Genomic DNA, 16,952 nt, shown 5'->3' on the forward strand with positions numbered 1-16,952 from the left:
GAACTTGCTTGTTCGTGCCGCTCGCCCTTTATTGAAAATGAGGAGCTGGAGTTAGCTTATTTCCAAATGGGTTTCTTCATCTAAATTTTTGGTCGATACTCATGCAGTTTGCATTGCAGTATTAATTATCTCGTGCAAAAGTAGCATGTGGAGAGATTATGTTCTTAGTATTTATTTTTGATTATTTACAGCGTGTTTTTACTATTTACATTATTGTCTAAATAAACGTCATGATAGTTAGAAATAGTTTGTTAGTCCTATTTCAGAACTCACTCTGTTAGTATCAAAGGAAATATTGGGGAGATATTATTAGATTAGAAATTCTCCCCAACAAAGATTACAACTTGTACTTAGAGAGATTCTTTGTGTCCCCAGAACTGGCAATGCATCTAAAAGAAAATAAAACACATGTTTGCGGAACTATCATGAAAAATCGAGTAGGAATGCCGAAAAATTTACTAGAGACATTTCGAAAAGACGAAATATTTATCACGCAAAAAGATGGAATAAACGTCATAAATTTTCAGGATAAAAAGAAAAGCGTGCTGATGCTAACTACATTACATGGGGCAAATACTGCATCAACGGGGGAAAAAAAGACAGGAAATCTGGAAATTAAATTTTGAAACCATGGTGTGTTCTTGATTACAATCGTAAAGTGGGAGGTATTGATCTTGGTGATTCTGTGATGACACACTATCCAGCATTTAGAAAAACCATCAAATGGTACAAAAAGCTGTTTTTTGGTTTTTTTTTGATACGGCAATTTTTAATAGCTACGTTCTTTTTAAAAAACACCATTCTCAAAAACTATCTCTCTTCCAATTCAAATTGTGCCTTGTCCATGAAATTATGGAAAACCATCTGGAAGCAAAACAAAGTAAAACAATTGTGAGATCACCTGGTACAAATCCGTTGAGGCTTAGTGGCCGTCATTTTCCCAAAATGTGTGCATCAAAAACTGGCAAAAAACTTAGAAGACGTGCAGTTTGCTCAAAGCACAATAAATGGCGTGACACTTCCTATGAATATGAATGCAAAATGTGCAATGTCGGTCTCTGCTTTGATCTGTGATTTGAGATTTTTCATACGGTTTTAAAATATTAACTATTACAGTCTTCTTCAACTATTTCAGAATGTTAAGTACAAATACTTTTTATGTTTTTTTAATTTTTGTGTCAACATTTAGTGTTTAATTTGATTTTTGTTAGTGACACTGAAATACAATACATTTACATTCCTAGATTTCAATTATTTCAATCAAATTTTTTTATTATAAGCGAAATTATAATATTTTTTACCACATAATTAAAAAGGTTTCATTTCTGCGTAAAGTGTACATTTTATCCATTATTATGTAAAGCGCACTTTCCAAAATTGCGTATTAGGCTTAGCGGGAGAAATTGCGCTGGCTGTACGTACAGTTTGCTAGTAACTGCTACCGTCCTGAGGCAGCGCTTTCTTACGTACACTCCCATCCCGAACAAGTTAGCAAACAGAATTTGAATAGATTGTTGGAAAATAGAATAGTTGCTATTTGTTATCTATATCATGTTGTTACAGTAGAAGACCATTATAACGTACACCTTGGGACCAGAGCTTTTGCGTTATACAGGTTTTTGCATTATATAGATCATTTCACAAATTTTGAAACATATTCAGAATATATCTATTAGCACTTTAGAATGAGTTTTATCTTCAATGAGTATTAAAGCACTTATGCTGCAATTAAGTCATTCACAAATATGTTTCACAATAAAAAGAAAGTGAATTATCTTGCAATTCTGCTAGCTTCATGGTTTGCATAACAGCTGCATTTTTCAAGAGACATCTGGTATTTTCTGTTTGCTGTGAGTACTAATTTTCATTTAAAAGCTTTGAATTAATATAGAAACATGAAAAACTGTTTCAAAATTAAATTTGCCTAACAATTTTTATGTTTGCAAAGCAAAACAGAAGGATTTTTAAATTTCAAAATCTATTGTTTACTTCTGAAAAGTTGTGCGGTTTATAATAGAGAATTGCATTATATAGGTCGGCGTTATAAAGGTATTCTACTGTAGTAAATAGAATTGTTATTTGCTAAAAATAAAATTTCTTTATTTCATAAGAATTCTATAATTACAAAAATCAAAATGTTTAGCATTATGAATAGAATTTTCTTATTTTAAATATCCTAAACATTCATCTAAAGATTTTCTTGCTTAAGACTTTGAGTTATATTAAATTTTACACTCCATCAATTTATTCGCATATATATGATGAAAGCAATTAATTTGGTTTTCGATGGTAATTTCTAAGAGATGCTTTTCCTCCTCTATGCTTTTAACAAATCCATCATTTTAAAAAAAAGAAGATTAAAACATGAAAAAAAAAATTAAAATTTATTTGAAAACAACCTGTTATGTAACAAATACAACATTATGCACATATATAAAAATCTTAACTTTTAACAGCAAAATGTAACAGCATATATTATCAATAAAAACTTGATAGGTGGAATGTTTCAATCTTGACCAGTTTCCTCAACATTGTTTGAGGACAATTCTTTAACAATAGATCCGAGATCTTCCAGAACATCATGGGGTGTCACAACTCCAGTGCAGCCAATGATAATCTGAAACACATTGAAAAATTGTATTTGAAGAGAGTGCAGAATACAATACCATTGCAATGCACAGTTTACCATTTGGGAAATAAGTATTTAACGAATTAACAAACATTTCATTCAAAAATAACAATAAAAATATCAGACATTTGTTCGAATTGCAGGTAACAGATAATTCCCCCCCCCCAAAAAAAACGATTAGATAAGGAGACTTTTTTTATTCAGAAGGAGTGTGAAAAACTGTAGTTGGTTGAGGAATGAACTATTAATAAAGAAGTAAAGATTCGGATGCATCGAGGGGAGAATAAAAGTAACATGTCAGGTCCTCAACTTTTTTTTACAATATTATGGCTAAACTGTAAACAGTAAGTGCTTTAATGAATAATAAAAAGTGGGGGTGTCTAAATCTAGTTCCACCTTGCATGTAATACTTTATTCATACAAAAGAGTGAAATCTTAACTTTTCAAAAAAACACAATAATGGTATGGCAGTTAACGCACGGAAATGTCAAGTACTGAACTTAGGTTAGGTCATGGAAATCAGTGTACAAGTTATTATTTAGAGATTTCGGTAATGTAGTCAGGCAGAAAATGTTCTTGATAGGGTTCTTTTTTTTCATAAATCAGGATTTCAAGTTTAGTCAACAGTGCAGCATTGCAAGTAACAAAGGGGACATGATTTCTGGAAATTAAGAAAAATTATTACTTTAGTAGGGTTGTGGGCACATGGAACACTTTACTAGAAAAGGCAGTGAATAGCTTTAAGAGGGTCATTGACCTTCAATAGAGACTAAATAAACCAACTAGAAGCAGCCTAGCTGGGCCCCGAACCTGTGGCTGGTCGTCACATTTATCTTCGTACAGTCAACACTCAATAGAGTGACCTCCTATTACTGCGACCCTTCCGTTATAGCGACTTAGGCTTGAAGTCCCGTTTCCTATGCCATAGATGCAATGTTATTTTACTGTCCATTGAAGCGCCCTTACTGAACAGTTCATTCCAATACAACATCCAAAATTAAGTTTTAATTTTGTATTATCCTCAGGACTAACCATTTGAAAACTAATATTTAATATCTTATGTTTCTAAAGGTAAAATATTTCCATTACAAAGAATTCTTTGTTGGTTTTGGGTCAAAAAAGTGATGAAAATGCACACAAATGGTAGATATTACGAATTATTACCATTATTTATTTATTTTTTTTTTGAAAAAGTCAAAACAGCGGAAATCTTCTACAATTATTGCACCATACATTTTTCAATAAGAAAAGAAATTAACAAAAATTTTTTAACTTATTTTGTTATTTGTTATTTTTCTTAAAGAGAATCAAGAAACTAACTATGAGAAATTATTCGTGAATTTAAAAAAAAAAATGGGTATATAACATGCAGTAGGTTATAACGATTAATTTTGGGAGTGAACAGGTGGAGAAACCTGGCAACGTGTCGTACAGCCTGGAGGAAGCAGACGGAGAAAACCTTGGCCTACACCAGGCTGCTGTGCTGATGAAGAAGGAGGTTATAACGACCTCTCCTTAGAGTGACCAATTTTGTTTGGAAGTCAGGGATCATTATAACGAGCGTCCACTGTATTTATTTATTAATCTTTTTAGAATTTGTCTTAGGCAAAATAATGAATTATCATACTCATTACATTCAAAAATAATAAAAAATTCTACATTTACTTCTATTCATTACAGAACCAATATATAAAATTAATTTTTAATACTTAGCTCTCCAAATAAAATTATTTAGTATTTCTTCAACATAAGTAATAAACATATTAAAAGTACGATATTTATGCACCAGGAACATACCTCGTGTCCTTTTTGTTTTGAAGATATGTCTTTCAATAACTTGATTTCAGAAGGTGTAATTGGGCCAAGTATAATTAAGAACACTACAGGGTTATCACGAGGTTGAGGCTTTGCAACATTCATAAATAAACTGGAAGAAAAAAGTTTTTAACAATAAAAACAAAATTTACAACAAGTAAGGTAGAACACCAGTAGTGGCCAGTGCTTCAGTAATGGCCACTTCAAGATTTATGTTTAAAAAATAGGATTCCAGGCCTTCCAATGGATTCAAAAGTTCAAACATGCAGGAGGTATTACTTCCTGCACGTTTGAATCCATCGGGAACGTGGAATCCTATTTTTTCAAATACCTTGGAGTGGCCAACTAAACCTTGAAGTGGCAACTACTGAAGCACGTGCCACTACCGGTTTGTTTACCTAAACACTTTCGTTTATTTAAGAAACAAAAATATTGTAATAATGTTTAGAAACTATATTTCTAAGAATCATGTCTTTATAATGCTGTTTAATGTACATCTTTACATAGTATAAAATGAAGTCTCCAAAAAGCGTCTGTGTGTTTGAACTCGCAAAACTCGAGAACTACCCGACCGATTTCGCTGAAATTTTCAGTTTGTTCCTTTAAGTGCTGAGAAGGTTTGCAGATCTGTTCGAAAAAAAAAATCGACGAGTAGTTTTTTTTAAATTCTAATTTAGGCCCAATTTTCATATAAATCCTCGAATATGGGGTGAAAAATTACTTACACATGTTAAAATTACATATCGTAGGAAAGGGTAGAATTTTCTGCGTTCTATGCAAATTTTTTCAATGCTCTAATTTAATTGCGGAGGGAGTTATTTGCATTTTTAGCTCGAATTTTTTTAGGCTTAACTAAAATTTAGGCACTACTTCCTTTATTTAATCTATCAATAAAAAGTGAAGGAATAGTCCCCCAGTTTTCATTTTGACACCATTGGAAAGAGTTCCTTTTTTCACTCCAGATCTCTCTCGACCTATGGTCGAAAGTTTAACCCTCTATCTCAATTAGAAAAAAGATTACAAGCGAATTCAATGAAGTTCAAAAATCTGTTCTCTATACCACTTTTAACCATTTTATTTTCCGTTTCCACGGTAACTCTTTTTGAATCCATTGTTTAATTCCTTCTTTTTCATTTTCAATTCTTAAATTTATTTTATTTTGTGTTTCCATGGTTACGCTTTTTCAATCCATCTTCCTCATTTTACTTTAATTTCTTGAAAGTATTTTAATATCTGTCGTCATTGTTTGGAGGGGAAATTTTGCATGATGGTTTTTTTTCTTTCGTTTAAGCCTGGTTATTGAATGTACTTCACTTGACACAAAGTTTATTTTCAAGGTAGACGGGGCAAAGCCGGGCAACACAGCTAGTCTTAAATAAAACATTCAGCTAGTGAACATTCAACTTTATAAATACAGGCAGACCTTGGTACACTTTTCCAAAGTCCCTGATCATTGAACAGGAGTTCTATGCTGAGAATTATTGCATTAGACAGGTCTTAAATATTGTATTCGCTAATAAACTTCATTGCTTTTCTTTGACTTTTTAAAGTGATGTTAATGTCACACAGATTCAATTCCAAGAAATTTCTGTGGTACACAATTTTTCATCAGTTATTCTTCTTACTGATGCAGTTTAAAGGACAGAGAATGTAGTAGAAGGTGGATACAAAGACAATGACATTGAAAAGGGAAGTGTTGACACAAGCAAAAACACTTATGGCACAAATATCATGCAAGACTTTTTTGAAAATATGAAGCTAAGAAAAATATTGAACAGTAGTTAGAAAACTTGCGTGTAAGTTGTGTATCAGTACTTTTTGAGAAAGCAGAATTTATGTACAACTTTATTCCAAATTAAAAAATAAAACTTTATGATTGCTTATTGGTTCAACATCATCAAAAGTTGTAACCAAATCAACTGATCGTTTTGAACATATTCAAGTTTGCAAAAAAACTATATTTTTTTTTTCAGGGGTTGCCCAAAATAATAGAATTGGAATTATCATGGGAAGAAGAAAGTTCAGTTCATAATTTTGAATTTTAAAGATCCGGTTGGGTAGCTTAGTAAACTAATTCAAACATTTTTTTAACTTGGCTTGCAGTCTGATAAAGGTTTTAAAATTATTTTTCTGGAAAAGAGATGCTCGAAAATCAAGGAGTGTTTGTATAATTCACATTAACAGTGTTTGTATGGGTCCTTACAAGTCCTTATTTTAATGCCCCAAGTCCTTACTTTTACTCTGCCATTATTTTAAAAAATCAGATTTTTGTTTTTCTAATAGAGTACTTGCGACTCACTTCATCACCCAAACTGTGGATGGCAAACAGCAGTATTTTATCGAATTTAATTTCCTTTAACAATCTCCTAAGCTGCATGACAAGATTAGTTGCTGGTGTGTTTGCAAGTGCTCTATTTCCACTAGGCGGCAACTTTAGTAATCCTAGACCTCGTTAAGGGAACTCCTGCAGAATGGAGGGGGAGGGGGGCAAATGCGACCCCATCTCGGCTCTTTTTCTAGGAATCCACATCCATCAGTGCTACTCCCAAATCCGATAGGACTAATCCATTTCAAACAACTGACGAAAACTGAACTGCAATAGTTGATCGCTCGCTGCTGCCACTCACATTTCTCAGTGTGTAATCAATGAATTTATTAAATTGTCTGGGTCAGTTAATGACATACAAATAACCAAAGAAATGAGAACAGCTGCAAGATCTGCTAGAGCAAAATTCATCTAATATTTGGAAAATGAAAAATCAAAGGAAAAGGATGAAACAAAATAAGAGAAAGGTAAAGCATTAGAGGAGGAAGTTTCTTTTTTTTCACGGAAAGCATGTTTCTCTAAAAAGACTGGAAACAAATGCAAAAATGCAAATCCTTTGGCAGATGAGGCTGAAAAATCAAAGGACATTAACTTGTTCATTCAATTACATGAAAAAAAAAAAACACTAACTGAAAAAGAAATAGAAATTTTTTTTTTCAGGGGTTGCCCAAAATAATAGAATTGGAATTATCATGGGAAGAAGAAAGTTCAGTTCATAATTTTGAATTTTAAAGATCCGGTTGGGTAGCTTAGTAAACTAATTCAAACATTTTTTTTTTAACTTGGCTTATCACCTTGGCTTATTAACATCTTGGCTTATTAACAATCAATCAGATTAAATATCTCTTGAGATATTTAATCTGATTGATTGTTTTGATTCCCCCCCCCCCATTATTTTATTATGTCAGATTTTTAAGAGTTTTTGTTGTTATATTTTCATTGTATCTTTTATGTTCTATATTGTTCATTATCCTCTAATAGATTGAATTTAAAAATGTGTGTGCCAATTTAATTGATTCTATTCAGAGGTCCTTATCTTTTAGATTTTTTGGTCCTTACGAGTCCTCATAAGTCTTTACTTTTGTTTTAAAGAAGTCAGTACAAGTCCTGATAAAATTTATCTACATTTGATGACTAATAAAAATTTTTGAGATCTTTTTCTTTTAAAAAAAGGACTGGGAACTTCTGTTACTTCTATTGAAAAATAATATTTATTTGCAAAAGTAAAATATATGTACAAAATTGACTCATTGAGGAAGTTTACTGAAAGCAAGGTAGCAGAAAAAAGAAATGAAATATTCAAGTCTCTAAATTTTCAAGAAACTGCATCATATAGCTATTTGAAGGCTATAATAGAGCATATTCATCAGTATAAAAATGCCCAATGAAAAAAAAAAGTGTGAGGAAACCCTTCTTAAAACAATTACTAAATAGCTAAGGCCAAAGCATTGTTGCTTATAAGATTTTGTTTTGCTTTAATGTCAACTGTTCAATGAAGTGGGAGCTGTCCACCAAAGTGTCAAAAATACAGTCAACAAAATTAATTCTATAGAAAGGAGCATGCAGATAGTGAAAGTCCAATTTAGTCAGAACACGCCTATGCCAGACAGTTTTTTTTTCTTTTTTCTTGAAAAGTTGCCAGAGGGCATGAAGTTCTTGCTAACAGACGATGCTGAGTTATTGAAACTTAGTAAACAGTTGGTGTATATATCAAGATTCTCTTATCTACAAACACACCACCATATCTGCTTCAACTTCTTCTTCTGCTATTACTGAATCTGCTTCAGTTAGTATTTTGGAAATCACTAAAAAAAGTATCTACTTTAGATGCCTCTTCCTCAAGTACTGTGCCAGCTTCACAGAGTTCTGAGCTTTCTTGTGTAGGAAGTGGATCAAATAATTCAACTACTTCTTCAACAGGACATAAGCGTTTTCGACTTTCATATTTCTTCAAAGCCAGAAATAAACAAAACTTAGTGCTTTTTCAAAAATGTAGAAGGATGGAAAAAAAAGTAGTTCTCTTTTTGTATATTGTAAAATAATCATTCAAAATTTCGATCTTTCTGTCTCAAACTGGATAATTTATTGTCATTTTAAAATTGGATAGCAAGCAAATAAACACCATACTTAGTTTAACCAGTGTTATTGTTTAATGTTTTCAATATTCATTTAAAATTTTAGTACTTTTATTTCCTTAAATTGGCTTTGCATAAATAAAAGTAATATTGAAAATTCATGAAATAAAACAGTTTATCACTTAACAAATGCAAAATCTATTATTAGAATTGTAGATTTTTTAATGCAATAAACTAAGGGTTAAAATTTAGTGCAGGAGACTCCTGAACTTAGAAGACTGACTCACTGAAGTCCACTCAGACTGAATTGTGTGATGTCGTTTGCACAATGATCATAATACATGCAGCTCCTGTTGCCCCGAACTGATTTGATTCTGAAATTTTTATGCACTTTTAGTAAATGAATGTAATTAAAGGTTTAGGGTTCAGATACATTGGAGGAAAATAAAACACGCTTTGAAAAATTTTAAGACATGAGAAAAATTAAAAGAATTTAATTCCCTCCATGCACATAGACGTATTAAGTCCAATTGAAACTTCGAGTTTCAGCTCGAACAAACAATTATGTATATAAATGAGTACATACACGTAATGTGTACATATATGCCCATCAAAACTTTTTCTTGTTGGAAAAAAAAAAGTTTGGCTATTTTTTCATGGAGTCACTCACAATCACCCCTGTATACAATGGTTTTTTTCTATTTGGTAGGGAAAAGGTCTCTGCGGATGATACGCCGCTGCGGATTATATGCAGGAAAATACGGTAGGTAGAAAATGGAATACGGGTGCCCCAAAAAGAAAAAGTTGAAACGGTCCTTCCCAACCAAGGATGGATCCAGAAATGCTTCAAGGAGGGGGTGGCTGATTTTTTAACACATTTTTTTTTTTAAATCTAATTTTACTAAATATGTGATTGTTCATGCTTGGGGAAGGGGGTACTGCAACAGCCTTTTTATTTAAAACAACTAAAATAGAGATTTTGCCAAAGCAGTTTTCAAACCTCTTCCTTTCCTTTCAAAGAGGTAGTAGAAAATTTCGTTTTAGAACTTTAATTTTGTAATAATTGAGGGGAAATAATTTTTGAGACTTCAATTTCGAGAAATTACCGAAGGAAAGCCATCCCCCCTTCCCCCCAAATGCTGCCAAAAATGGCTGCAGTCACGCCCTCCAAGATTTAAATGTTGCGAAATGTTCGGGGGAAGAACTCCAAACGCCTCCACCTAACATCTCCAAAGGTCGTCTAAAATTGGCTTTTTAAAACTTCAGTTCTGAAAAGTTTACAGGAGGGAGTTTTAAAACCCTATTCCTTTCCTAATTGCCACCAAAAAGGGCCTACACTTGTGTTTTAGAGCTTCTAATTTGGAAAAATTGTCTTTGCAGGGTCCCTTGTATCTCTCCTTGCCTCCAACCAAGCTATGAGTTAAAGTTTTATGAAAATTTTTATGCACCTTTCAACAAGAACTTTGTAATGTCCGGCACCTACAACAGAGATATTTCTCGGCCCCTCTCTCCTGGTCGCACGGTTACTCCAGCCTATCCCTAGGTGAGAGATTGCTCAGAAAAGAGGGGTTTTGGAACAGCTACATCCCTCCTCAGATCAGACTCAAAACACAGCATCCTTTCTTATTTAAGTTTCACCAACTTGCTACAGACCTCAATGTCTGAAGCATTAGAAAGCCCAATATTAGACCATCTATTTTCCCGGGTACTTTAAATTACGCTACTGCTAATTTGGACTTGGTGCAGCCTCTTCGTAAACATTCTTCCTCACAGGCTGAGTTAAGGGCTTCTGTCCTGGCTACTATACATGAAAGGTATCCATTTCAAAATTGGCTTCACGTTTTTACCGGTGGATCTGCCACAGCCTCCTCAGGTAGGGCTGGTGCTAGCACTTTTTCCAAATTTTTCAGCCTGAAGGAATCGCTTAGTGCCTGTCAGATAATTTTGACGGTGAAGTTTTTGCAATTTATACGTCCCTTAGGACTTACTGAGATCTCTTGCCAAAAAATTGTTATTTTTGTTGACTCCCAAGCTGCAATACAGTCAATCACAGACTATAACCTTTTCCCAACAGAGACTGAGTTTGAATGCAAACTCATTATTAGTTCACTTCTTGAGACCAGTAAAGATGTTGTGCTCCAATGGATACCAAGCCACTGCGGCATCCATGGCAATGAGCAAGCTGACTTGTTGGCTAAAGAGGCTTCAACATTAAATCCACCTTGCCTCCCGATCTCTCTTCGAAATGCCAAGCGACATCTTGGGAGCAATATCAGGCTCAAAAGAATTTCATCTCTATGTGGCATTGCCAGCGGAAAACCTTGGGCGTGTCTTCTTGAAGACCAAACAAGACTGCAACTTTACCTTCTCCCTAGAATTGAAGGGGTTACATCTTTTCATCTCATTACTAGTCACAACTACTTACAAGCCCATCTTTTCAAAATCGGACTGGCCTGTTCCCCGCTGTGCACACTATGTGAAGGGACTAAGCAAATGACAGTGGAGCATCTTTTTGATTGCCCCGTTCTTCTCGACGTGCTGAAGGATGTCGTCCTCAGGGAGCTTCCCCACTCTGCTACTGCATCATTGTTGTATTGGACTGCAAGGTAACTTATGTCCGAGAGGACGTTGGTGGGCGTAAATTAAAAAAAAAAAAAAAACTCCACCCTGGTGTGGAGAAGGGAAGGGATGTTTGGAAGAGAGTACTGAGGTTTGATAGATTGCAGCGGTGTAGTACGCTGGCTGTGACTGGTAGTTTGATCTGTTGATGTTGTGTATTATGCTTATAGCTTATACTTGTATATATAATGTACAGAAGTTCCTAAAATTAAATCAGATGAGTTCACTGAATCTTTAAACGAACAAAAGTGGATAAAGAGCAAGCTAAGCCCTGATCTCGCTACAAACTTTATCATGTTACTTCATCAGAATTGGCTATAGATGTTGACCCAGTTGAAGAAAACAACTGAAAATTAATAAACCTAAATCAGCAATTGCAATAAGCAACAATCTTCAGATGTTAGTTATATTTCTGAGGTGGATATTTCTCAAATGATGCAGAAAATAAAAATTAACTCAAGTTGTAAAAAGGGTTCTTCTACAATCTGATTCTCAACGCCATGATTTAATTCAAAACGGCCTCAACCAAACCTTACACATATCGGATGAAAGTTATCCAAAAGATTCTATATAGTAAAGGCATTTTACTAATATTTGTTCACATGCGTATATAAATTGAGTAACAGAGAAACTCAACATCGGAAGTGTTTGACTTACTCAATTTCACAAGATAAAATTTATTGCTTTCCATGTAGACTTGACTCCCATCCGAAAACTCAAGATGGTAAGTGAAGGATTTTGTGACTGGAAAGATTTATGTCGGATATTAGAAAGACATGAACCGAGTCAAGGGCACATGGAATACATGCTAAAGTGGATGGAATTTCACAAACGAATGAAACACAAAAAAAAGAAACATCGTCAAAGAAAGCGAAAGAGAAGTTCAAGAATTGCAAGAATATTTGGACTTATTTGAGAGATTGGTCGACATCTGTGGCAAACCTTTGCTTTAATTTCCCTAGCAGCTGTTTTGAAATTAGTGTTGGATGAGAATAAACTTCGTTTTCCACAAACTGTAAGAAAATTAGAGAAATCCTTTTATGTGGATAATTGTATCACTTCCGTATCCGACGAAGAGGAGCTCATACAATTTATGCTAGAAGCCAAATAGATGTTATCTAACAGCTGTTTCGATTTAAGGGTTTGGGAACATAGCTCTATAACACTTACAAACGATATGGTAAAACCTATACCTGTTCTTGGTCTATTGTGGGATAAAAATGCGGACGTTCTATTTTGCAATGTAGAAAATATTAATTTGAAAGGAGAATTTATTACTAGAAGAAATATTCTTTCTGCAGTACATAGAATTTTTGATCCGATAGGAGTGTTGTGTCCCGTGACAGTCCGTTTAAAAACTCATTGTACAAGAAAGTTGGACACTAAAGATTGGATGGGATGAAATATGTCCAGTGGATCTTCAGAAAAAATTTGAAATTTGCACAGAAGATTTAAAGAGCCTGTCAAAAGTTAAAATCCCTAGATACATTCATTGCTCTGTTCCTCAAGAAAATTTAAGCCTGCATGTTTTCTGTGATGCGAGTAAATCCGCCTACAGCACGGTTATATTTCTTAGAAGTGTGGTTGGCAATGAAGTCAAGTTGAATTTCATTCAAGCTAAGAGTAGGGTGGCACCTTTACAAAAATCCACCATTCCCAGATTAGAGTTGATGGCCTGTTGCATAGGAGTTTGCCTTAATACTGCAGTAAAAGAAGCGTTAAACTTTCCTAATATTCGAAGTATTTATTAGACCGATTCTTCAACTGCTTTACATTTGATACGAGTTTAGGACCAATGGGGAACGTTCGTAAATAATAGAACAAAGGAAATAAGAAAATTTTCGTCAAAAGAGGATTGGAGACACGTCCCAAGTGATAAGAATGCAGCAGACCTACCCTCAAGATTTGCTCTATCAAATCGTTCATTAAAGGCAAATGGTGGGAGGGACGAGAGTGGCGTAAGAACCCCAAAGACTGGTCTTTTCCTGAAGATCCAGTAGATAAAGAGTTAATCTTAGGAGAAAGAAGACCTTAATCTTGCTAGATGCCTCTGTAACTGATAGTAATGAGTTTTTAGAACGTTTTTCTAGCTACTCAAAAATCGTTAAAATATTAGCTTGGATACGGAGGTTTATCAATAATTGTGTAAAGTCTAATCTGAAGATGGTAGGCGAAATGGGAGTCGGTGAATAAAAGGCTGCAGAGAAGAAACTCCTAGTGATTGTCCAAAATGAAACCTTTAAAGAAGGAGAATCTCAAGGCCCATTGAAAACTCTCTGTACGTTCATAGATGACGAAGAACTTATTAGACTCAAAACGAAAATCACGAGAAGAAAAGATGATGAAGAATTTTTATGCCCTATTGTGTTGCCTTCGAATCACAGCGTAGTACAGAAAATGATACGTGAGCGACATTTACAGATGATGCACGCAGGAGCTCAGTTCGTATTGTGTTGCATCAGGCAGAACTTCTGGATTCTAAAGATGAGGAAAATCGTGCAGCGTGTGATAGCACACTGTGCTCGATGTAGGAGACATGCTGCACAAGGAGTACAGTCCATACCAATACCTCTGCCAGAAGATCGTATCAGAGACGCTTTAGCTTTTGAAGTTGTTGGCGTTGACGCAGCAGGACACTACACTTGAAAAATGGTACTAAAGTTTGGATTTTACTGTTTACGTGTGCGGTGTATCGCGCAGTACACCTCGAACTAATACAAAGCATATTGACCAACTGTTTTGTTATGGGACTGAGAAGATTTATCGCCAGAGGTGGTCGACCTAAACTAATATACAGCGACAACCGATGCAATTTTGTAGGGACTGAAAATCTTATGAAGAAAATTGATTAGTCCTGAATCATTCATGATGCATCAATATCTAGAATAAAATGGAAATTCAACCTGCCGTCTGCTCCCTGGTGGGGCAGATGGTGGGAGCGCATTGTTCGCACAGTAAAGAATCAATTGCGAAGAGTCTTGGGAAAAGCTACTATCTGTTGGCCTAGCGACCCTTGAATTATAATTAACAAGTTTTAACTAATTCATCTCACGACTTATCTCACGATAGTATCAGTCAACTGCCTAATCCTAGTATGGGAGAAATTTTTCAACGATGTTTTTCAACCTTCTAATGCCGATGCTTGAAGATGTATCTCGCACGTGCAGTCGCCGATCCATGACGTCACAATCTTTACGTAATCGACGAAGCATCGTAACTGATCGGCACATGCCCGATGCTCATTGGCCAGGTGCTATGCTGGCGTGTATCAGAAGGGGATTTGGCGTCCACATGCTAATGAGTTGACTTAGGATATAAGGGAAGGTTTCGAGTAGGAAATTGACTTCTTCGGAGTTTTTCTCTCTGGCTAGTTGACTGGAGCGCTCGTTTGCTTTTATGCAACGACGCGGGTTTATTTTTAATAGATAGTTAATAGATTGATATAGCTCAGCTCTAGTTTGCGTTATTTTTCAAATGTTTTTAATAATCTTAAACTAACTTTACTAAATTACCAAATAAATTTGGTTTTTATTTTAAGTTGTCTTCAACTATTTTTAATCATGCATTTCTAGTCATATATTTAATTAGGTTATCGCATTTGGAGGTTATCAGTCTTGAGCATTCTCTTGCTCATTACTATCCAGTATGAAGATTCATGAGCTCACGATTTTGTGTGACGTGGAAGCGGTCATTAATGCAAGACCATTAACGTATTTATCCGAGGATCCACAGGATTTAATGCCACTTTCACCATCTATGTTTATTCAGGATATAAGAATGGTGGGAGTTCCTGATTTGGATCATTTAGACACAACTAATCTATCCAGGAGGCTAAGGTACCAACAGCGATTACGTAATGAATTTCGGAGGAGGTTCAGGGACGAGTAACTTGGACTTCTGGTTCAATCGCCTGTACGTAATAAACATCTCGTGCGAGAAATCAAAGTTGGTGATATTGTCATTGTGAAATGTGACAACAGAAAGAAATTGGATTGGCCTCTAGGACGCATTTCCTGGACAGGATGACTTTGTTAGAGTAGTGAAGCTAAAAACTGAAAAGGAAGAATTAACTAGACGAGTGCAGAAATTGGGTCCTATGGAGATTGCCTATGATGATGAACTGGTGAAAAGTAGCAAGGCAAGGTATAGTATTGAGACTGAAAAGGACAATATTAAAACTGTGTCTACATGTGTTACCACCAGATATGGCAGAAAGGTTGTGCAGCCAATTTTTTTTTATATTTGACAGAAAATTTATAGTTAAACTTGTTTTCATGCATATGTAGTTATACTACCTATGATATAACAGTAAGATTAACTACTTAGAGACGTTAATTTAATTATTTAGGTTAAAATTGATAAAATGAAAATTTTAGTATTTTGTGAGTTTTGATTTTTGTACGTAAAAAATCAAAAGGTGGGAGAATGTGGCAAGCTTTTGTTTAAATTTCCCGTCTTTTAAAAGTTTATCTTTGCACATTCTGCCTGTGTGGCAACAGTAAGAAATATTTTGAGTTTTAAAATTAATATCTTTGGAACGTAGTAGAATTTATGATTGGAGTCGGATTTTATATTTGGTTGAATCAAGGGAAATTCACCATAATGAGAAGAAATAATAGTATTTTGATGTATTGTGAATTGTAATGTTTTGTAAATAGCTACGTGTATATAAATAAATGTTTACAGTTTATAATTCTTCTGAATATTATTGAAATCTACTGGGTGAAACGAAACTCAGTTTTGAAGAAAGAAATAAATCAATTTTCTTGCACCACACAATCTGTTTTTAGAGGGTTGCGTTAGAGAATGTTAAAAATTCCAAAAATGTTATAGATTTATCAAAATCAATATAGGATCTGACAATACAAGAGCATTCACAACGAAATAAATAAAAAGCAACTGACTCAGCATTATTTGAGCCATGAGATTCAAAATGAATTGATTGGCTTAATGGCCAGATCAGTTCTTTCAGAAATAATCAATCGCTTAAAATGAGGCAAGAATTTCTCTGATGCTCAATTGCACCCGAGATGTTAGTCAAGTGGAGCAATCGTCAGTCATCTTAAGGTTTTGTGACATCTCAACAGGAGCTGTAGAGGAGCATTTTCTTGGATTCATTGCTGTCCCAGAAACAATTGGGAAATTTTTAACGAATGATATTATTCAAGAAATTGAGAAATGATTTAGAGGCGCAAAATTGCAGAGGGCAAGGTTACGATAATGGTGCCAACAGGATTGGGGTAAATAAAGGGGTGAAAATAAGAGTACTGAAAATCAACCCCAGAGCATTCTTTCTCCATGCGGTCGACATAGTTGGAATTAGCTTTTGATAGATGCAGCAAATTCTTCTAGTAGAGCCAAAACATTTTTTGGATTCATTAATAAAATTTATTTACCTTTCACAAAAACTACTAAGTGCTGGAATGTCATTGAAAAAAAGTGGAAAATATCTTTAAAAGCTTTATCCGAAACCAGATGGGAGAGTAGA

General features: G+C 34.5%; 1 protein-coding gene across 1 annotated transcript in view; it reads right to left on the minus strand.

Moving 5' to 3' along the window:
* Nucleotides 1-2,405: 2,405 nt before the first annotated feature.
* LOC129229253 (sec1 family domain-containing protein 2-like) overlaps nucleotides 2,406-16,952 on the minus strand; it is a 100,755-nt gene continuing 86,208 nt past the window's right edge. The window contains exons 14-15 of the mRNA XM_054863520.1: nucleotides 4,427-4,556; nucleotides 2,406-2,617 (exon numbers count right to left, since the gene is read on the minus strand). Of these exons, the coding sequence (XP_054719495.1) occupies nucleotides 2,507-2,617; nucleotides 4,427-4,556 (241 nt within the window). The 3' untranslated portion in view covers nucleotides 2,406-2,506. The remainder of the gene's footprint in view (nucleotides 2,618-4,426; nucleotides 4,557-16,952) is intronic.

This window comes from Uloborus diversus, chromosome 9 (genome assembly GCF_026930045.1).
Source record: "Uloborus diversus isolate 005 chromosome 9, Udiv.v.3.1, whole genome shotgun sequence".
Lineage (NCBI taxonomy): Eukaryota > Metazoa > Arthropoda > Arachnida > Araneae > Uloboridae > Uloborus > Uloborus diversus.